Source organism: Protomyctophum parallelum (assembly GCF_964188405.1).
Source record: "Protomyctophum parallelum genome assembly, chromosome: 1".
Classification (NCBI taxonomy): Eukaryota; Metazoa; Chordata; class Actinopteri; order Myctophiformes; family Myctophidae; genus Protomyctophum; species Protomyctophum parallelum.
Window position 1 is genome coordinate 106,599,723 of NC_139697.1, and position 24,540 is coordinate 106,624,262.

Here is a 24,540-nt window from a genome sequence, read left to right on the forward strand (position 1 = left end):
ACTACATACTTATTCAAAGACTACAATTACAATTTACAATTTAGGCATTTAGCAGACGCTCTTAATCCAGAGCGACTTACATTAAGCATGAACAAAAAGCATGGCAATACATCACATAAAAGCATTTATCAAGAAACATGCGTAAGCTAAGAAAGTAACAGTGGAATATATAATGAAGCTATACATATAAACTATACATCTATACTACTATGCTATACATATGTACTATGACGTGCTATGACAATGCAATTATAGTGCTGTCTACATAACATGCTTTAAGTCTGTATCAAATGCTATCTAAGTCTACAGAAATGCTATCTAAGGGGGTATAGGGTAAGTGCTATGGGCCATGATGGAGTCTGAAAAGGTGGGTTTTCAGACTACGGTGGAGGATTGGCAGTGATGCTGCAGTTCTGACTCCAATGGGACGTGCATTCCACAGTTTTGGAGCCAGAAGGGAGAAGAGTTTGGGACGTGTGGAGCGTTGTCCTGGCGTTTTTAGTGAGGGTACTTCCAGCTTCCCTGCGTTGGCTGATCTGAGTGCGCGGGACGGTTTGTAGGGTAGACTAAATACTTATTCTAAGACTACATAATTATTCTAAGACTACATAATTATTCAAATACTACATACTTATTCTAAGACTAAATACTTATTGAAATACTACATACTTATTCAAATACTACATATACAAATACTAAACACTTATAAGTACTTATTCTAAGACTAAATACTTATTCAAATACTACATATAGGATTAGAATGACTTATTCAAATACTAAATACTTATTCTAAGACTAAATACTTATTCAAATACTACATACTTATTCAAATACTACATATAGGATTAGAATGACTTATTCAAATACTAAATACTTATTCTAAGACAAAATGCTTTTTTCAAATACTAAATACTTATGAGAGAGAGAGAGAGAGAGAGAAAGAGAGAGAGAGAGAGAGAGAGAGAGAGAGAGAGATCAGTCGGGATGAGGCCCCGCCCACTTAGGCTTCATTTTCAGGCGCGTTGAGAACTCTCGTGTGCATATCACGTGCGTGCGTGCATGCATGCGTGCATCGTACCTGGGCGATATATCGCAGCCCTGCTGCATGAAGGTGTGTGTGTGTACCGTAGCATAGCGTACTGTAGCGTACCATACCATAGCGTACCGTAGCCTAGTGTACCGTGTCGTATCGTACCTCGGGGAGATATCGCAGCCCTGCTGCATGAAGGTGTGTGTGCGTACTGTAGCGTAGCGTACCGTAGCGTAGCATAGCGTACCGTAGCATACCGTAGCGTACCGCACCGTAGTGTACCGCACCGTATCGTACCTCGGGGAGATATCGCAGCCCTGCTGCATGAAGGTGTGTGTGCGTAGCGTACCGTACCGTAGCATAGCGTACTGTAGCGTACCGTAGCGTACCGTAGCCGTACCGTATACCGCACCGTATCGTACCTCGGGGAGATATCGCAGCCCTGCTGCATGAAGGCTCCCAGGGAGAACCACAGCGAGTTGAAGATCCCGAACTCGTTGGGCGGCTGGTCGCTGGGCGGGCCGTCCTCCTCCTCGGGCTCCTCCGTGTGCCACTCGTACGGGCTGAAGCGGCTGACCAGGAACAGCACCACGCTCACCCCGATGTAGGCGAACACGATGCACATCCAGATCTCATAGGCCAGAGGGTCCAGGAAGGAGAACACGCCAGGCTTGGACTTCTGGGGCTTCTTTATCATGATGGAGATGCCCTGAGAATTAAGACATGATGATAAATAATACTACAATTACATTTAACTTCTTTATCATGATGGAGATGTCCTGAGAATTAAGACATGATGATAAATAATACTACAATTAGGGTAGATACCCTCACAAAAACATGCAGTAATCCTGGTCTCTAAACTGCCTCCCCCTGGCCAGCCGGGGCGCCTGATGGAGGGGAAAGGAACTGGTTGGAATAACGTGTTCCTTCCACGCGCTACGTCCAACCAGGGAAACTCCCCCCTGTCAGGTGTAAAGGAGCAACTTGGACACTCAGGCATGAAGGAAGCATGAGTTAAGTCCGTTGCTCTCCCCAGGTTGGTGGAGGGTGTGTAGAGCCCAGGATCACATTAGATGATTGACACAGGGGTGAAAAATGGGTTACAAAATCGTGGGATAAAAAATATATTAAAAAAAAAATATATATACTACAATTACATTTAACTTCTTCATGGAGATGCCCTGAGAATAAAAATATAATAAAGACAAATTGAACTTCTTTATCATGATGGAGATGCCCTGAGAATAAAAATATAATAAATAAGACAAATTTAACTTCTTTATCATGATGGAGATGCCCTGAGAATAAAAATATAATAAATAAGACAAATTTAACTTCTTTATAATGATGGAGATGTCCTGAGAATAAAAATATAATAAATAAGACAAATTTAACTTCTTTATCATGATGGAGATGCCCTGATAATAAAAATATAATAAATAAGACAAATTTAACTTCTTTATCATGATGGAGATGCCCTGAGAATAAAAATATAATAAATAAGACAAATTTAACTTCTTTATCATGATGGAGATGCCCTGAGAATAAAAAATATAATGATAAATAATACTACAATTACATTTAACTTCTTCATGGAGATGCCCTGAGAATAAAAATATAATAAAGACAAATTTAACTTCTTTATTATGATGGAGATGTCCTGAGAATAAAAAATATAATGATAAATAATACTACAATTACATTTAACTTCTTCATTATGATAGAGATGTCCTGAGAATAAACATATAATAAATAAGTCTACAATTACATTTAACTGAAAAGTTGCAATGCGAAAATGGAAGCTATCGTTCTCACGATAATGAAAATCTAAACATTTTTGTAAAAAAATCTTGTTTAATCAGACCAGTGTGTGTCCCAGTGGAAACCTCGTATGAATCTGATCTCAGGTCAGAGTGGGTTAAACAATATCAGATCTACAAGCTGCTCGTAGCTGATGCATATATATACCTACCAGAGACATGAAGGGCTTGGAGAAGTCGATCACCTCCTCGCGGACCAGCGTTATGGTCAACGGGGCCACCGCGATCTCTGCTTTCTGGAGGAAAACAACAGCAATGGTAGGATTTGGATTATGGGTTTTGGGATACAGTGCAAAACCCGTAGGGTCCCCAGCATGTAGAAACTGATGTTATAAATGCTGAGTAGGGGTCCCCAGCATGTATAAACTGATGTTATAAATGCTGAGTAGGGGTCCCCAGCATGTAGAAACTGATGTTATAAATGCTGAGTAGGGGTCCCCAGCATGTATAAACTGATGTTATAAATGTTGAGTAGGGGTCCCCAGCATGTAGAAACTGATGATATAAATGTTGAGTAGGGGTCCCCAGCATGTAGAAACTGATGTTATAAATGCTGAGTAGGGGTCCCCAGCATGTATAAACTGATGTTATACATGTTGAGTAGGGGTCCCCAGCATGTAGAAACTGATGTTATACATGTTGAGTAGGGGTCCCCAGCATGTAGAAACTGATGTAATAAATGCTGAGTAGGGGTCCCCAGCATGTATACACTGATGTTATAAATGCTGAGTAGGGGTCCCCAGCATGTAGAAACTGATGTTATAAATGCTGAGTAGGGGTCCCCAGCATGTATAAACTGATGTTATAAATGCTGAGTAGGGGTCCCCAGCATGTATAAACTGATGTTATAAATGTTGAGTAGGGGTCCTCAGCATGTAGAAACTGATGTTATAAATGTTGAGTAGGGGTCCCCAGCATGTATAAACTGATGTTATAAAAGCTGAGTAGGGGTCCCCAGCATGTAGAAACTGATGTTATAAATGTTGAGTAGGGGTCCCCAGCATGTATAAACTGATGTTATAAATGTTGAGTAGGGGTCCTCAGCATGTAGAAACTGATGTTATAAATGTTGAGTAGGGGTCCCCAGCATGTAGAAACTGATGTTATAAATGTTGAGTAGGGGTCCCCAGCATGTAGAAACTGATGTTATAAATGTTGAGTAGGGGTCCCCAGCATGTAGAAACTGATGTTATAAATGTTGAGTAGGGGTCCCCAGCATGTAGAAACTGATGTTATAAATGTTGAGTAGGGGTCCCCAGCATGTAGAAACTGATGTTATAAATGTTGAGTAGGGGTCCCCAGCATGTAGAAACTGATGTTATAAATGTCCTGGTTCACAGCGGGTTCAGTAAAAACATCTGAGTACTTTCCCCCACCTCTACTGCTGGCTCCACACGCGTGCGCACACGCACGCACACACACACACACACACACACACACACACACACACACACACACACACACACACACACACACACACACACACACACACACACACACACACACACACACACACACACACACACACACACACACACACACACACACACACACACGACAACACACCGTGCATACAAATCAGGGCTCTTTTCTCCTTACAGCACGTGACCCCCCCCCCCCCCCTCCCCCCAGAGAAATCACACCAGAGGATAATTCAGAGGAATATGCTGACGACTCCAGAAAGGATTCAGAAAGAAAGACGTTCTTGAAGAGAAACGTCTCCGAGGAACAGAAAATGCATCACCGCATTCCACTGCAGTGGCTTAGAGCGCATTAATGTCTTCTAAATCATAAAATGGTAAATGGTGCATTTATAGAGCGCCTTTATCCAAGGCGCTTTACATAGACTGTGCATTACATTCACCCATTCACACACCTTTACATAGATTGTGCATTGCATTCACCCATTCACACACACCTTTACATAGACTTTGAATTACATTCACACATTCACTCACACACACACACACACACACTCACACGCACACGCACACGCACACGCACACGCACACACACACACACACACACACGCACATGCACGCACACGCACACATTTACACACCGATTGCCTGCGGAAGCCATGCAGGGTACCAACCAGCACATCAGGAGCATTTTGAGGTTCAGTGTCTTGCTCAAGAGGAGGAGGAGGAGCCGGGATTCGAACCGCCGACCCATGGATCATTGGACGACCTGCTCTACCTCCTGAGCCACCGCCGCCCCATGACTGGAATAATTTCTAAAAAAAACCTCATGTTTCTATATCAGTGGTTCTCAAACTATTTCATGTCAAGGACCCCAAAAATGATATGTATTGTTGTTGTTGTTGTTCCATGATTGACGGTGCCCAAGTTTCAACATACATGCAGCTACCTACTACCGACACACACACACACACACACACACACACACACACACACACACACACACACACACACACACACACACACACACACATGATGGATGTGCACACACACGACCACAGAGCGCGCTGCTCATGCCCTCCCCTCCCCTCTTCCCGGGGAAAGTTTGGGGAAAAAGGCAGTGGGTCCGACACGAAAAAACAACCGGTTTAGTTGTTTGTCTATCTATCTATGTCTGCTAATTTATCAACCGTGAGTGTGTGTTTAGTCCACAATCAGCCACAATTCCATTCCAGGTCTCAGTTCTCACCCCGTACACCATGAGCTCCATTCCAGGTCTTAGTTCTTACCCCGTACACCATGAGCTCCATTCCAGGTCTTAGTTCTCACCCCGTACACCATGAGCTCCATTCCAGGTCTTAGTCCTTACCCCGTACACCATGAGCTCCATTCCAGGTCTTAGTCCTTACCCCGTACACCAGCTCCCCGACCATCCCGTTCCAGATCTTGGTCTCGGGGTCCCGCGCTCCGTACTTTCCGTCCGGCACGATGCTGATCTTGTAGCGGATGCCGATGTGTTTGGCGATCTCCGAGGCCAGGTCCACGCAGTACCCCTCGAACTGGTCGTTCCCCTCGTAGAGCTCCCAGTTCTTCTTTAGCATCACGTACGGACCCTCCTGTAACACAGTACATTTACTCTGATTACTCTACATGTACTCTATTACTCTACAGTACCCCTCGAACTGGTCGTTCCCCTCATAGAGCTCCCAGTTCTTCTTCAGCATCACGTACGGTCCCTCCTGTAATACAGTACATTTACTCTATTACTCTACATGTACTCTATTACTCTAAATTTACTATATTACTCTACATTTACTCAGATTACTCCACATTTACTCTGATTCTGACCCTGTAATACATGTACTCTATTACTCTACAGGTAACGGGCCGGGAAGACTGAGTCTGACTCAGTCTGACTGAGTCTGACTCAGTCAGACTCAGTCAGACTCAGTCAGACTGAGTCTGACTGAGTCTGACTCAGTCTGACTGAGTCTGACTCAGTCTGACGGAAAAGCTATTCCTATAAACATCATATTGTTGCTGTAAATGTCACGCCGTCTCACTGACATGACAGATAGATGTTTGGTTTTGCAGAAAAGGTCTCTTTCTTTGCAGTGCTGTAAAGACATGTTCTACTTAAAAAACGTAAAAGGTATCAGTACTTCCATGCAGAACACACACACACACACACACACACACACACACACACACTCTTATGTATTTTGTGCTGTGAAGACAAAATCTTCGTGTCGTGGCATTTATAAACATTTACAAACAGAGATGAGCCTCGTGGACGTTTTACGCTTTGTGACAACATCAGATCTCCAACGAGATGCTTCTGCCCGCGCGCCCGCCCGCCCGCCCGCCCGCCCGCCAGCCAGCCAGCCAGCCATGGATTGTCATCACGACTGGTTCCAGAAGCTTACTTACAATAATGACAACCATCTCTGCTATCTGTGACTCACATCATCCAGGCATTAGGATCCAAACACAGATAATATGAGGATGAGTCAGAGATGTGACAAACGTCTCAGGACTTACAGTGTGTTGTGGAGCTGAGGATGAGTCAGAGATGTGACAAACGTCACAGGACTTACAGTGTGTTGTGGAGCTGAGGATGAGTCAGAGATGTGACAAACGTCTCAGGACTTACAGTGTGTTGTGGAGCTGAGGATGAGTCAGAGATGTGACAAACGTCTCAGGACTTACAGTGTGTTGTGGAGCTGAGGATGAGTCAGAGATGTGACAAACGTCTCAGGACTTACAGTGTGTTGTGGAGCTGAGGATGAGTCAGAGATGTGACAAACGTCTCAGGACTTACAGTGTGTTGTGGAGCTGAGGATGAGTCAGAGATGTGACAAACGTCTCAGGACTTACAGTGTGTTGTGGAGCTGAGGATGAGTCAGAGATGTGACAAACGTCTCAGGACTTACAGTGTGTTGTGGAGCTGAGGATGAGTCAGAGATGTGACAAACGTCTCAGGACTTACAGTGTGTTGTGGAGCTGAGGATGAGTCAGAGATGTGACAAACGTCTCAGGACTTACAGTGTGTTGTGGAGCTGAGGATGAGTCAGAGATGTGACAAACGTCTCAGGACTTACAGTGTGTTGTGGAGCTGAGGATGAGTCAGAGATGTGACAAACGTCTCAGGACTTACAGTGTGTTGTGGAGCTGAGGATGAGTCAGAGATGTGACAAACGTCTCAGGACTTACAGTGTGTTGTGGAGCTGAGGATGAGTCAGAGATGTGACAAACGTCTCAGGACTTACAGTGTGTTGTGGAGCTGAGGATGAGTCAGAGATGTGACAAACGTCTCAGGACTTACAGTGTGTTGTGGAGCTGAGGATGAGTCAGAGATGTGACAAACGTCTCAGGACTTACAGTGTGTTGTGGAGCTGAGGATGAGTCAGAGATGTGACTTACAGTGTGTTGTGGAGCTGAGGATGAGTCAGAGATGTGACTTACAGTGTGTTGTGGAGCTGAGGATGAGTCAGAGATGTGACTTACAGTGTGTTGTGGAGCTGAGGATGAGTCAGAGATGTGACTTACAGTGTGTTGTGGAGCTGAGGATGAGTCAGAGATGTGACTTACAGTGTGTTGTGGAGCTGAGGATGAGTCAGAGATGTGACTTACAGTGTGTTGTGGAGCTGAGGATGAGTCAGAGATGTGACTTACAGTGTGTTGTGGAGCTGAGGATGAGTCAGAGATGTGACTTACAGTGTGTTGTGGAGCTGAGGATGAGTCAGAGATGTGACTTACAGTGTGTTGTGGAGCTGAGGATGAGTCAGAGATGTGACTTACAGTGTGTTGTGGAGCTGAGGATGAGTCAGAGATGTGACTTACAGTGTGTTGTGGAGCTGAGGATGAGTCAGAGATGTGACAAACGTCTCAGGACTTACAGTGTGTTGTGGAGCTGAGGATGAGTCAGAGATGTGACAAACGTCTCAGGACTTACAGTGTGTTGTGGAGCTGAGGATGAGTCAGAGATGTGACTTACAGTGTGTTGTGGAGCTGAGGATGAGTCAGAGATGTGACTTACAGTGTGTTGTGGAGCTGAGGATGAGTCAGAGATGTGACTTACAGTGTGTTGTGGAGCTGAGGATGAGTCAGAGATGTGACTTACAGTGTGTTGTGGAGCTGAGGATGAGTCAGAGATGTGACAAACGTCTCAGGACTTACAGTGTGTTGTGGAGCTGAGGATGAGTCAGAGATGTGACAAACGTCTCAGGACTTACAGTGTGTTGTGGAGCTGAGGATGAGTCAGAGATGTGACAAACGTCTCAGGACTTACAGTGTGTTGTGGAGCTGAGGATGAGTCAGAGATGTGACAAACGTCTCAGGACTTACAGTGTGTTGTGGAGCTGAGGATGAGTCAGAGATGTGACAAACGTCTCAGGACTTACAGTGTGTTGTGGAGCTGAGGATGAGTCAGAGATGTGACAAACGTCTCAGGACTTACAGTGTGTTGTGGAGCTGAGGATGAGTCAGAGATGTGACTTACAGTGTGTTGTGGAGCTGAGGATGAGTCAGAGATGTGACTTACAGTGTGTTGTGGAGCTGCAGCAGAGATTAGACACCACCATGTGAGCCTGCGGGGAATATGTATCTCTGACTACTGTCCCCCCCCCCCCCCCCCCCCAGATGTCTGTCTCTCTGACTGTCTGTCTGTCCTCCCCCCCAGATGTCTGTCTCTCTGACTGTCTGTCTGTCCTCCCCCCCAGATGTCTGTCTCTCTGACTGTCTGTCTGTCCTCCGCCCCAGATGTCTGTCTGTCTGTGTGTCTGTCTGTGTGTCTGTCTGTCTGTGTATGTGTCTGTCTGTCTGTCTGTCTGTCTGTCTGTCTGTCTGTCGGTGAAGATACCTCACATGAGACATTAGGGACTTTAAGCAACGACGGCTACGGCAGTCGGCTACGGCAACCGGACATGGATCAGTGCTCGATACGTAAACCTGCTCTAAATGGATCAGTGCATCCATACATAAACCTGTTCTAAATGGATCAGTGCATCCATACATAAACCTGTTCTAAATGGATCAATGCATCCATACATAAACCTGTTCTAAATGGATCAGTGCATCCATACATAAACCTGTTCTAAATGGATCAATGCATCCATACATAAACCTGTTCTAAATGGATCAATGCATCCATACATAAACCTGTTCTAAATGGATCAGTGCATCGATACATAAACCTGTTCTAAATGGATCAATGCATCGATACATAAACCTGTTCTAAATGGATCAGTGCATCGATACATAAACCTGTTCTAAATGGATCAGTGCATCCATACATAAACCTGTTCTAAATGGATCAGTGCATCCATACATAAACCTGTTCTAAATGGATCAATGCATCCATACATAAACCTGTTCTAAATGGATCAGTGCATCCATACATAAACCTGTTCTAAATGGATCAGTGCACCCATACATAAACCTGTTCTAAATGGATCAGTGCATCCATACATAAACCTGTTCTAAATGGATCAGTGCATCCATACATAAACCTGTTCTAAATGGATCAGTGCATCCATACATAAACCTGTTCTAAATGGATCAGTGCATCCATACATAAACCTGCTCTAAATGGATCAGTGCATCGATACATAAACCTGTTCTAAATGGATCAATGCATCCATACATAAACCTGTTCTAAATGGATCAATGCATCCATACATAAACCTGTTCTAAATGGATCAGTGCATCCATACATAAACCTGTTCTAAATGGATCAGTGCAGCCATACATAAACCTGTTCTAAATGAATCAGTGCATCCATACATAAACCTGTTCTAAATGGATCAGTGCATCCATACATAAACCTGTTCTAAATGGATCAGTGCATCGATACATAAACCTGTTCTAAATGGATCAGTGCATCCATACATAAACCTGTTCTAAATGGATCAGTGCATCCATACATAAACCTGTTCTAAATGGATCAGTGCATCCATACATAAACCTGTTCTAAATGGATCAATGCATCCATACATAAACCTGTTCTAAATGGATCAGTGCATCCATACATAAACCTGCTCTAAATGGATCAGTGCATCCATACATAAACCTGCTCTAAATGGATCAGTGCATCGATACATAAACCTGTTCTAAATGGATCAGTGCATCCATACATAAACCTGTTCTAAATGGATCAGTGCATCCATACATAAACCTGTTCTAAATGGATCAGTGCATCCATACATAAACCTGTTCTAAATGGATCAGTGCATCCATACATAAACCTGCTCTAAATGGATCAGTGCATCGATACATAAACCTGTTCTAAATGGATCAGTGCATCCATACATAAACCTGTTCTAAATGGATCAGTGCATCCATACATAAACCTGTTCTAAATGGATCAGTGCATCCATACATAAACCTGTTCTAAATGGATCAGTGCATCCATACATAAACCTGTTCTAAATGGATCAGTGCATCCATACATAAACCTGTTCTAAATGGATCAGTGCATCGATACATAAACCTGTTCTAAATGGATCAATGCATCCATACATAAACCTGTTCTAAATGGATCAATGCATCCATACATAAACCTGTTCTAAATGGATCAGTGCATCCATACATAAACCTGTTCTAAATGGATCAATGCATCCATACATAAACCTACTCTAAATGGATCAGTGCATCGATACATAAACCTGTTCTAAATGGATCAGTGCATCCATACATAAACCTGTTCTAAATGGATCAGTGCATCCATACATAAACCTGTTCTAAATGGATCAGTGCATCCATACATAAACCTGTTCTAAATGGATCAGTGCATCCAATGGATGCACTGATCCATTTAGAACAGGTTTATGTATGGATGCCATCCATACATAAACCTGTTCTAAATGGATCAGTGCATCCATACATAAACCTGTTCTAAATGGATCAGTGCATCCATACATAAACCTGTTCTAAATGGATCAGTGCATCCATACATAAACCTGTTCTAAATGGATCAGTGCATCCATACATAAACCTGTTCTAAATGGATCAGTGCATCCATACATAAACCTGCTCTAAATGGATCAGTGCATCCATACATAAACCTGCTCTAAATGGATCAATGCATCCATACATAAACCTGTTCTAAATGGATCAGTGCATCCATACATAAACCTGTTCTAAATGGATCAGTGCATCCATACATAAACCTGTTCTAAATGGATCAGTGTGCATCCATACATAAACCTGTTCTAAATGGATCAGTGCATCCATACATAAACCTGCTCTAAATGGATCAGTGCATCCATACATAAACCTGCTCTAAATGGATCAATGCATCCATACATAAACCTGTTCTAAATGGATCAGTGCATCCATACATAAACCTGCTCTAAATGGATCAATGCATCCATACATAAACCTGTTCTAAATGGATCAATGCATCCATACATAAACCTGTTCTAAATGGATCAATGCATCCATACATAAACCTGTTCTAAATGGATCAGTCCATCCATACATAAACCTGTTCTAAATGGATCAGTGCATCCATACATAAACCTGTTCTAAATGGATCAGTGCATCCATACATAAACCTGTTCTAAATGGATCAGTGCATCCATACATAAACCTGCTCTAAATGGATCAGTGCATCGATACATAAACCTGTTCTAAATGGATCAGTGCATCCATACATAAACCTGTTCTAAATGGATCAATGCATCCATACATAAACCTGTTCTAAATGGATCAGTGCATCCATACATAAACCTGTTCTAAATGGATCAGTGCATCCATACATAAACCTGTTCTAAATGGATCAGTGCATCCATACGTAAACCTGCTCTCCGTCGCAGGCCTTCCTACTACGGCAGAACATACACTTACACGTCGTAGTGTCTACGACGCCATGTCATATAAACATGTTTATTGAAATTATAGCCGTCATACATTTAGTCATTTACACCTCTCTTATGCTGTGTAATGTGTGTTGGCACGCAGGCTATGAATGAAGAAATAACACTATTACCATGATTATGTCACATTAACTATATGTTTATTAAAACGGTTTTGACCGCTACGACGACGGCGTCACAGCCGCCGTACTTCCGCCTAGCGGAGCCGTCCTGAAAACCGTTGTCGCTTAAAGTCCCTAATGACAGAGCGAGGTAGCATATGGGCCAAAAAGGAACTCGAATCAACTAAAATAAATAATAATATGAAAAATACGAAAAATACCCAAACAGAACATTACTGAAAACCAAGAGTCTTTTGATGCACATCTTTATTCACCCTTTTCAGTGTCCACAGCCAATGGGCACACACAGAAAACAGCCAATGGGCACACACACACAGAAAACAGCCAATGGGCACACACAGAAAACAGCCAATGGGCACACACACAGAAAACAGCCAATGGGCACACACAGAAAACAGCCAATGGGCACACAGAGAAAAAACAGCTTGTTGTTTTACAGACGGGTAAAAGGGCAGTTGTTTTACAGACGCGTAAAAGGGCAATTGTTTTACAGACGGGTAAAGGGCAGTTGTTTTACAGATGGGGTAAAAGGGCAGTTGTTTTACAGACGCGTAAAAGGGCAGTTGTTTTACAGACGGGTAAAAGGGCAGTTGTTTTACAGACGGGTAAAAGGGCAGTTGTTTTACAGACGCGTAAAAGGGCAGTTGTTTTACAGACGGGTAAAAGGGCAGTTGTTTTACAGACGGGTAAAAGGGCAGTTGTTTTACAGACGGGTAAAAGGGCAGTTGTTTTACAGACGTTTAAAAGGGCAGTTGTTTTACAGGCGGGTAAAAGGGCAGTTGTTTTACAGACGGGTAAAAGGGCAGTTGTTTTACAGAAGGGTAAAAGGGCAGTTGTTTTACAGACGGGTAAAAGGGCAGTTGTTTTACAGACGCGTAAAAGGGCAGTTGTTTTACAGACGCGTAAAATGGCAGTTGTTTTACAGAAGGGTAAAAGGGCAGTTGTTTTACAGACGGGTAAAAGGGCAGTTGTTTTACAGAAGGGTAAAAGGGCATTGTTTTACAGACGCGTAAAAGGGCAGTTGTTTTACAGACGGGTAAAAGGGCAGTTGTTTTACAGAAGGGTAAAAGGGCAGTTGTTTTACAGACGGGTAAAAGGGCAGTTGTTTTACAGAAGGGTAAAAGGGCATTGTTTTACAGACGCGTAAAAGGGCAGTTGTTTTACAGACGGGTAAAAGGGCAGTTGTTTTACAGAAGGGTAAAAGGGCATTGTTTTACAGACGCGTAAAAGGGCAGTTGTTTTACAGACGGGTAAAAGGGCAGTTGTTTTACAGAAGGGTAAAAGGGCAGTTGTTTTACAGACGGGTAAAAGGGCAGTTGTTTTACAGACGGGTATAAGGGCATTGTTTTACAGACGCGTAAAAGGGCAGTTGTTTTACAGACGGGTAAAAGGGCAGTTGTTTTACAGAAGGGTAAAAGGGCAGTTGTTTTACAGAAGGGTAAAAGGGCATTGTTTTACAGACGCGTAAAAGGGCAGTTGTTTTACAGACGGGTAAAAGGGCAGTTGTTTTACAGACGGGTAAAAGGGCAGTTGTTTTACAGACGCGTAAAAGGTCAGTTGTTTTACAGACGGGTAAAAGGGCAGTTGTTTTACAGACGCGTAAAAGGGCAGTTGTTTTACAGACGGGTATAAGGGCAGTTGTTTTACAGACGGGTAAAAGGGCAGTTGTTTTACAGACGGGTAAAAGGGCAGTTGTTTTACAGAGGGGTAAAAGGGCAGTTGTTTTACAGACGGGAAAAAGGGCAGTTGTTTTACATATTTACAAACTACACACTCGTAGCACGACTCTCTCTTATCTTATTTAGCAATGTGGTTTCCATATGTTTACGAGCTTGTTTCACAAACGGCACAACCGTAGGAGCTTATTATTACCACCTTCTTAATATTAAAATTAGTTTTTGTTACATAAAGAAAAAGGAAACAAAGTATCAACGATGCTGAACTTCTTATGTTTATCTGCAACAAACACGAGACAGAGTGAAAACAAACACATCAGACTTTACATCAATCGGCGGAAAAAACAAGCAGAACTAGAACAATATAATATACAAGCAATACAATGTTTAACAACAAACGCCCGTAATGTACGTGCGTTTATTATGATTGTGCAGATATTTCCAGCTTCGAGGTTTCCGTGTGAACTCAAACATTGAAGACGAAAGTGAGAACGCAAATTGTGAATGAGAGCGCCCCTGGTTTCACACGGTGAAGGTTTGGATTAGGATCTTGTCGTGGTCACGGAGAGAGGGAAGTCTGGAACACTCTGGTGGAGCCGTTGCCCCCCGGGCGGGGACCCGACTACGGATAAGCGGTCGAAGATGGATGGATGGTTTGTCGTGGGGTTTCAGTTCTGTAGGATTCTGACAGCTCCATGTCATGATGTCTCCTCTAGTGTGTTCAACAGATAGATGCAGTGTCTCTCTAAACTAGGAGGTTTCACTTCTGTAGGATTCCAAGCTCGTTTTTTTAGCACCACCTGGTGGTCACCAGTTTAGGCTCTGAGTGCCTACCATTGTTCTGTGCGTTATAATCTGATCTCAGGTCAGAATGCGTTAAAGTTACACCATTCTTCTGTGCGTTAGAATCTGATCTCAGGTCAGAATGGGTTAAAGAACCACCATTCTTCTGTGCGTTAGAATCTGATCTCAGGTCAGAATGCGTTAAAGAACCACCATTCTTCTGTGCGTTAGAATCTGATCTCAGGTCAGAATGGGTTGGGAAGTCACAGCGAGTATGATGGCGTCGACTCGTTGCGGCGGTGATAACTGATGATTGGTCAGGCTTTGGAGAGTCACTTCCTGACGTGTCATCAGTGACGTTTTGTAAAAACAGGACGACGGACGGACGGACGGACGGACGGACGGAGCTGCAGACAGGATGTTCCCTCCATTGTAGGCCCCTCCTCCTCCTCCTCCTCCTCCTCTGATTGGCCAGTTTCTTAAAATGGGGTTGGGTTGGTCATCAGGTCCGCCTCGTCCTCTGATTGGTCAGTTTCTTAAAATGGGGTTGGTCATCAGGGGCTGAAAAGAGGGAGGAGTTGATCTGAGCCAATGAGGAGACCAGACGAGATTTATTTTTCATTTCATTTCTTCCTTCTTTTCTTTCTTCCTTTTTTCCTCTTTTCCTTCCTTCCTTCCTTCCTTCCTTGTTCTCTCTCTGTCTAAAAAATGTTGCATGGCGGCCATCTTGAGCGCTCTGTGTTAACCACAGTGAACCTGCATGGCGGCCATCTTGAGCGCCCTGTGATAACCACAGTGAACCTGCATGGCGGCCATCTTGAGCGCTCTGTTTTAACCACAGTGAACCTGCATGGCGGCCATCTTGAGCGCTCTGTTTTAACCACAGTGAACCTGCATGGCGGCCATCTTGAGCGCTCTGTTTTAACCACAGTGAACCTGCATGGCGGCCATTTTGAGCGCTCTGTGTTAACCACAGTGAACCTGCATGGCGGCCATCTTGAGCGCCCTGTGTTAGCCACAGTGAACCTGCATGGCGGCCATCTTGAGCGCCCTGTGTTGACCACAGTGAACCTGCATGGCGGCCATCTTGAGCGCCCTGTGTTGACCACAGTGAACCTGCATGGCGGCCATCTTGAGCGCCCTGTGTTAGCCACAGTGAAGAGGCTGTCCTCACAGGACAACTGTTAAAACGGTAAAACTATTCCAATACATTCAAACAAAAACAAGAAATAAATATATTAAAAAAAAAATCCAATCCAAACATGGATGTTGTTGGATTTTTTTAATGAATGGATTTATTATGAATGTTTCCACCAAAGTATAATGCTCAGTTGATGACCAGTCAGAGAAACACTGGCCTGCCTGCCTCAGTAACTGACAACACATGCAAAATGGACAGTCATATTGCATGCGTGTCTTTTTGATGAATTGAACAATGTGGACCCTCTTGTAAACAAGTGTAATGCTTAATTGGGTCGTCCACTCACAGTTAACAGTCTTTGTATTGAGTTTGTGCTTAAAATGTACTGTAATTCTGCAAACTGTTAATAAATATTTCAATCAATCAATCAATCAGTTTACTACTGTGTGTGTGTGTGTGTGTGTGCGTGTGTGTGCGTGTGTGTGTGTGTGTGCACGTGTGTGTGTGTGTGTGTGTGCGTGTGTGTGTGTGCGTGCGTACCATAATAGTAGTGACCACCACGGTTCTGTTCTCCAGTCCAGACGTGTCGTTGGTGTGTGTGTGTGTGTGTGTGTGTGTATGTGTGCGTGCGTGCGTGCGTGCGTGTGCGTGCGTGTGCGTATGTGCGTGCGTGCGTGCGTGCGTGTGTGTGTGTGTGTGTGTGCGTGCGTGCGTGCGTGCGTGCGTGCGTGTGTGCGTGCGTGCGTGCGTGCGTGTGTGTGCGTGCGTGTGCGTATGTGCGTGTGTGCGTGCGTGCGTGTGTGCGTGCGTGTGTGTGTGTGCGTGCGTACCATAATAGTAGTGACCACCACGGTTCTGTTCTCCAGTCCAGACGTGTCGTTGGGAAGCAGAGGGTTCTCTTGGATCAGAACCAGCTTGTCGGCGTCGTTCCAGTAGCCCATCTGGAGAGAGGGGTCAAAGGTCACATGCATTAACACACACACACACACACACACACACACACACATCTTTAGCAGGGCATTCTCAACGTTTCTGGGCCCTGGGGCCCCCAGGAAAGGCTTTAGCCATCCATGTCTAAGTCATTCTTAACAGGTTCCGTCCATCCGACGTGTCCACATAAGCAATCCAATCGACGGATGCTATGGACCATTGACTTTATTTTATTTTTATTAAAATATATCCCAAGCATCCGTCGGTTGGATTGCTTATGACGTGTGGACACTTCGGATGGACGGAACCTGTTAAGAATGACTTAGACATGGATGGCTAAAACCTTTCCTGGGGGCCCCAGGGGCCAGAAACGTTGAGAATGACCATTGACTTTATTTTATTTTTATCAGACCTACTTATGCATATTATGAATCTGCAGTGATAGCAGGAATATATTTGATATCTGACCTGGTTCTATCGTCACTATCGTTCCTGAAATAAATCCCAAGACGGCATAAAACATGTGAACCTGTGATATGTGACATGTTGTGTGTGTTTCTTTACAGCGCGGTGATCAAACATTCCTTCACACAGACGTGTCTGAATACGTTACGAGGCATTCGTTCAGTGTTATCGTATAACTCAGTATATACACAAGTAAGACGCGCAAACGCGGGAAGCGAACGCAGCTGTGTGTGTGTGTGTGTGTGTGTGTGTGTGTGTGTGTGTGCTACAGCTGCGCCCTCTGGTGGCGGGCGGGTGGTGTCACAGCGGGACAGACACACAGACAGACACACAGACATGATCTGCAGGGTCTCATAGTTAGTGCTCACTGATTTCGCAATCACTGCGTTCACAATCACTGCGTTCGCAACTACACTATGCTGCATGCCTGGCAGCTTTAGGACAGCGTGACGTTTATAAATGTCCTCAGACAGCTTCCGTACGTCACACACAGCCAGCGCGCCAGCTGGATCCTGATTGGCTGTCCCAGGACACCATGCAGCGAGGCTGTCAGCTGGCTCCTGATTGGCTGTTCCCGAGCCAGGAGGAGGAGGAGGGGGAAGCCGGGGAGGCAGTGGAAGAGGAGGTGCGAGGAGGGAGGGAGGGAGGTGTGGAACGTTGGGCATTCTAGGCGATCTACAAGCCCATCAGGAGTGGCTTCAATGCATGCTGTGAACTTGTAGATCAGGGCTGGGCAATTTTGACGATGCCACTGTAGTTCCACACTAACTCCAGAGGGACACTATAGTTCCACACTCACTCCAGAGGGCCACTATAGTTCCACACTCACTCCAGAGGACCACTGTAGTTCCACACTAACTCCAGAGGGACACTATAGTTCCACACTCACTCCAGAGGGCCACTATAGTTCCACACTCACTCCAGAGGGCCACTATAGTTCCACACTCACTCCAGAGGACCACTGTAGTTCCACACTCACTCCAGAGGGCCACTATAGTTCCACACTCACTCCAGAGGACCACTATAGTTCCACACTCACTCCAGAGGGCCACTATAGTTCCACACTCACTCCAGAGGACCACTATAGTTCCACACTCACTCCAGAGGGCCACTATAGTTCCACACTCACTCCAGGCTGACACTATAGTTCCACACTCACTCCAGAGGACCACTATAGTTCCACACTCACTCCAGAGGGCCAATATAGTTCCACACTCACTCCAGAGGGCCACTATAGTTCCACACTCACTCCAGAGGGCCAATATAGTTCCACACTCACTCCAGAGGACCACTATAGTTCCACACTCACTCCAGAGGGCCACTATAGTTCCACACTCACTCCAGGCTGACACTATAGTTCCACACTCACTCCAGAGGACCACTATAGTTCCACACTCACTCCAGAGGACCACTATAGTTCCACACTCACTCCAGAGGGCCACTATAGTTCCACATTCACTCCAGAGGGCCACTATAGTTCCACATTCACTCCAGAGGGCCACTATAGTTCCACACTCACTCCAGAGGACCACTATAGTTCCACACTCACTCCAGAGGGCCACTATAGTTCCACACTCACTCCAGAGGACCACTATAGTTCCACACTCACTCCAGAGGACCACTATAGTTCCACACTCACTCCAGAGGACCACTATAGTTCCACACTCACTCCAGAGGGCCACTATAGTTCCACACTCACTCCAGAGGGCCACTATAGTTCCACACTCACTCCAGAGGACCACTATAGTTCCACACTCACTCCAGAGGACCACTATAGTTCCACACTCACTCCAGAGGGCCACTATAGTTCCACACTCACTCCAGAGGGCCACGTTGCATATTACTGTCGTAGCAAAAATAGACGATCTACAAGCTCAAAACGCATCGCACTGCCACGTGTTTTGAGCTTGTAGATCAGCTATTTTTGAGTTTGAGTTGAAATCCTGAATTAATATTAGCCTTTTTTATTGAATCCTAAAAAGGAACGTTTTTTATTTAATTCCAAATGCATTGAGTTATAGTTATATTAACTTTATGAACTAAATACAAATACATTGGACATAACCTGAGGGCCACATTAATCAGACCAGTGTGTGTCCAGTGGAAACCTCGTTATGAATCTGATCTCAGGTCAGAATGGGTTAAGTGAAGCTGAGGGCCACATGTGGCCCCCGGGCCGCCAGTTGATATTAAGCTGAGGGCCACAGGAGGCGTGGGTTCCCTCCATGCTGTGAGCTTGTAGAGCTAAATCAGAGCTTAAGCTGTCTGTCTGTCGAGATGTAGCGATGGTTGACGACCACAGGGGGGCGCCAGAACCCCCTGGAACGCACGCACGCACACGCAGATGGACAGACACACGGACGGACGGACACGCACACACAGCTCCTCCGTGCGGTGTCCTGACAGGAACCCTGCTGTGATTGGCTACGAGGCCAAAAAGCATCTGGTTGATTGATGGGTGCCCCCATGGTGCCCCCCCCCCCCCCCCCCCCACACTCCTTACCACAGAGAAACATCTCATCCCCTCGCTCTCCATCACTCTGTCTATGACTCTCTCTCAAGCCTGCACACATTCTAAATATGCCCCTGAAATATTGTACTGAGCAAATGGACTGTTACCACCTTCAATAATAATGATAATAATGGACTGTTACCACCTTCAATACTAATGATAATAATGGACTGTTACCACCTTCAATACTAATGATAATAATGGACTGTTATCACCTTTAATACTAATGATAGTAATGGACTGTTATCACCTTTAATACTAATGATAATAATGGACTGTTACCACCTTCAATAATAATGATAATAATGGACTGTTACCACCTTCAATACTAATGATAATAATGGACTGTTACCACCTTTAATACTAATGATAATAATGGACTGTTACCACCTTTAATACTAATGATAATAATGGACTGTTACCACCTTTAATACTAATGATAATAATGGACTGTTACCACCTTCAATACTAATGATAATAATGGACTGTTACCACCTTTAATACTAATGATAATAATGGACTGTTACCACCTTTAATACTAATGATAATAATGGACTGTTACCACCTTCAATACTAATGATAATAATGGACTGTTACCACCTTTAATACTAATGATAATAATGGACTGTTACCACCTTCAATAATAATGATAATAATGGACTGTTACCACCTTCAATAATAATGATAATAATGGACTGTTACCACCTTTAATACTAATGATAATAATGGACTGTTACCACCTTTAATACTAATGATAATAATGGACTGTTACCACCTTCAATAATAATGATAATAATGGACTGTTACCACCTTCAATACTAATGATAATAATGGACTGTTATCACCTTTAATACTAATGATAATAATGGACTGTTACCACCTTTAATACTAATGATAATAATGGACTGTTACCACCTTTAATACTAATGATAATAATGGACTGTTACCACCTTTAATACTAATGATAATAATGGACTGTTACCACCTTCAATACTAATGATAATAATGGACTGTTACCACCTTCAATACTAATGATAATAATGGACTGTTACCACCTTTAATACTAATGATAATAATGGACTGTTACCACCTTTAATACTAATGATAATAATGGACTGTTATCACCTTCAATACTAATGATAATAATGGACTGTTACCACCTTTAATACTAATGATAATAATGGACTGTTATCACCTTCAATACTAATGATAATAATGGACTGTTACCACCTTTAATACTAATGATAATAATGGACTGTTATCACCTTCAATACTAATGATAATAATGGACTGTTATCACCTTTAATACTAATGATAATAATGGACTGTTATCACCTTCAATACTAATGATAATAATGGACTGTTATCACCTTCAATACTAATGATAATAATGGACTGTTACCACCTTTAATACTAATGATAATAATGGACTGTTATCACCTTCAATACTAATGATAATAATGGACTGTTACCACCTTTAATACTAATGATAATAATGGACTGTTATCACCTTCAATACTAATGATAATAATGGACTGTTATCACCTTTAATACTAATGATAATAATGGACTGTTATCACCTTCAATACTAATGATAATAATGGACTGTTATCACCTTCAATACTAATGATAATAATGGACTGTTATCACCTTTAATACTAATGATAATAATGGACTGTTACCACCTTTAATACTAATGATAATAATGGACTGTTACCACCTTTAATACTAATGATAATAATGGACTGTTACCACCTTCAATAATAATGATAATAATGGACTGTTACCACCTTTAATACTAATGATAATAATGGACTGTTACCACCTTCAATACTAATGATAATAATGGACTGTTACCACCTTCAATACTAATGATAATAATGGACTGTTACCACCTTCAATAATAATGATAATAATGGACTGTTACCACCTTTAATACTAATGATAATAATGGACTGTTACCACCTTCAATACTAATGATAATAATGGACTGTTACCACCTTTAATACTAATGATAATAATGGACTGTTATCACCTTTAATACTAATGATAATAATGGACTGTTACCACCTTTAATACTAATGATAATAATGGACTGTTATCACCTTCAATACTAATGATAATAATGGACTGTTATCACCTTCAATACTAATGATAATAATGGACTGTTATCACCTTCAATACTAATGATAATAATGGACTGTTATCACCTTTAATACTAATGATAATAATGGACTGTTACCACCTTTAATACTAATGATAATAATGGACTGTTACCACCTTTAATACTAATGATAATAATGGACTGTTACCACCTTCAATACTAATGATAATAATGGACTGTTATCACCTTCAATACTAATGATAATAATGGACTGTTACCACCTTTAATACTAATGATAATAATGGACTGTTATCACCTTTAATACTAATGATAATAATGGACTGTTACCACCTTTAATACTAATGATAATAAGAGGGGGGGGCGGGGGGGGGGGGGTGGATAGGGGGGGGGGGGGGGTGTGTGTGTGGGGGGGGGGGTCTTACCCGTCGCGGTCCGTTGGGCTTCAGCTCGAACACGTCCATGGTGTAGTTCACCCTCCGTCCATACTGGTCAAACTGGACGTTACCCGTCAGGCCTTGCAGCGCCACCTACAGGACAGGAGGAACAGTGTTAGTGCTCTGCAGCGCCACCTAGAGGATGAACAGTGTTAAACCCCTTTTGGTGTTAGCATCGTGTTATGCTTTAGCTATTGAAAAATAGCAGGCCTACAAGCTCGTAGCGCGCCACCGAGTGGCGCGCTACGAGCTTGTAGGTCTGCTATTTTTTGAGAAATCGAAGAACGACTGACATAGAGAAACATAGCTTTATTCAGAAAACTGTCAGGATGTAGAAGAACATTTTTAGAATCTGATCTCAGGTCAGAATGGGTTAATAGCCTGCAGCGCCACCTAGAGGATGAACAGTGTTAGTGCCTAAGTTGGTGTCTGGTTTGGTTACATTGAGCTTGTATCAGGGCTCAGAACTCTTCTGGTTGCTACCAATTTCAAAATGAAGGAGAACCAGAAAATAATTAGGAGCACCCACCAAAATCTAAGGAGCACCGATATATGTAATCGATTTTTTTACATTCATAAAAACAATAATATTATGTCGTGTGGTTTGCACATAACATAACATAACTAAAGTATAAAAATTAGAGCTGGGACTCGATTAAAAAAATTAATCTAATTAATCAGAGGCTTTGCGATGAATTAATCTAGATTAATCGCATTTTAATCACATATCAATATTCAACCCGAGAACAGCGAGAAACCTTTTTTTTAAATGTTTTTTGGTATCCCAGTGAATCAACGAATAGTGACTACAGGATACCACAACATTTTACTGTCATTAATATACCTGTTGTGGAAATAATAATAAAAAGGTCACCCCATTCTGTGTTGCCTAGAACTGGAGGTCTGAAAAAGAAATTAGTAACAGTAACAAGTACACCTCAGTGACATCACAAAGCTGTACTTACTTCATATTGTTAATGTTTTGGGTCAGACCTCCAGTTCTAGGCAACACAAAATGGGGTGACTTTTTATTATTTCCAGTTTTCAGTACTATAGAAAAGCGCCCAGTGAGAAACGTTCCGCGGTGAAAAAAAAGGTGCGATTAATTTATCTGTAGTTAATCGCGATTAATTTTTCTGTAGTTAATTAATCTAAATTAATCGCAATTAGTCCCGGCCCTAATAAAAATGCATGCCAGAATTTAAAATGCAGTGTCCAGACATTCTGTCCCTCATCCATCCATCCACCTGCTTGAGGGTGCGCTCCATGTCGACGCCCTGGTTCCAGGGAGCCGCGGGATTGGCCAGACAGTCTCCGGCGTTGCCCCGTCGGGAGATGTCGACCTTCTGGCGTCGCAGGTTCCGGAAGGCCTCGGCCATCACCATCACGCCGTCATACGTCAGCGCCGAGGTGTACTGAGGAAGACAATTTACAATGTAGGCATTTAGCAGACGCTCTTAATCCAGAGTGACTTACATTAAGCAAGAACAAAAAGCATGGGAATACATCACATAAAAACATTCATCATGAAACATGCGTAAGCTAAGAAAGTAACAGTGGAATATCTATATAATGAAACTATACATATAAACTATACATCTATACTACTATGCTATACATATGTACTATGACGTGCTATGACTATATACAATACAATTATAGTGCTGTCTACATAACATGCTATAAGTCTGTGTCAAATGCTATCTAAGTCTACAGAAATGCTATCTAAGGGGGTGGGGTAAGTGCTACGGGCCATGATGGAGTCTGAAAAGGTGGGTTTTCAGACTACGGCGGAAGATTGGGAGTGATGCTGCAGTTCTGACTGCAATGGGAAGTGCATTCCACAGTTTTGGAGCCAGAAGGGAGAAGAGTTTGGGACGTGTGGAGCGTTGTTGTCCCGGCGTTTTTAGTGAGGGTACTTCCAGTTTCCCTGCGTTGGCTGATCTGAGTGCGCGGGAGGGTTTCTAGGAAGAGGAAGAGGAGGATGCTATGATGAAGATACACCCTGATATGGGTGGGCAACTGGCGGCCCGGGGGCCACATGCGGCCCCCGCACCTTCACTTAATGTGGCCCTCAGGTTAATGTCAGAATACTAATATAAAAATTGGCCTCAGCTGTTTACAATTCCACAACATGCAAAACATGTTTTAACCCGCTTTAATTACTTCAGTCTAAATTAGTAGCTCAAATGCTCAACACA

The 24,540-nt window shown here is 43.2% G+C and overlaps 1 protein-coding gene across 1 annotated transcript in view; it reads right to left on the reverse strand.

The window, feature by feature from the left end:
- The window catches only part of LOC310872626 (glutamate receptor 4), a gene marked incomplete at both ends in the record, with an annotated part of 210,722 nt that overhangs the window by 28,788 nt on the left and 157,394 nt on the right, over positions 1 to 24,540 (reverse strand). The window contains 6 exons of the mRNA XM_083784656.1: positions 1,453 to 1,739; positions 3,006 to 3,089; positions 5,684 to 5,890; positions 16,704 to 16,814; positions 22,328 to 22,432; positions 23,587 to 23,754. Coding sequence (XP_083640782.1) covers positions 1,453 to 1,739; positions 3,006 to 3,089; positions 5,684 to 5,890; positions 16,704 to 16,814; positions 22,328 to 22,432; positions 23,587 to 23,754 — 962 coding nt within the window. The remainder of the gene's footprint in view (positions 1 to 1,452; positions 1,740 to 3,005; positions 3,090 to 5,683; positions 5,891 to 16,703; positions 16,815 to 22,327; positions 22,433 to 23,586; positions 23,755 to 24,540) is intronic.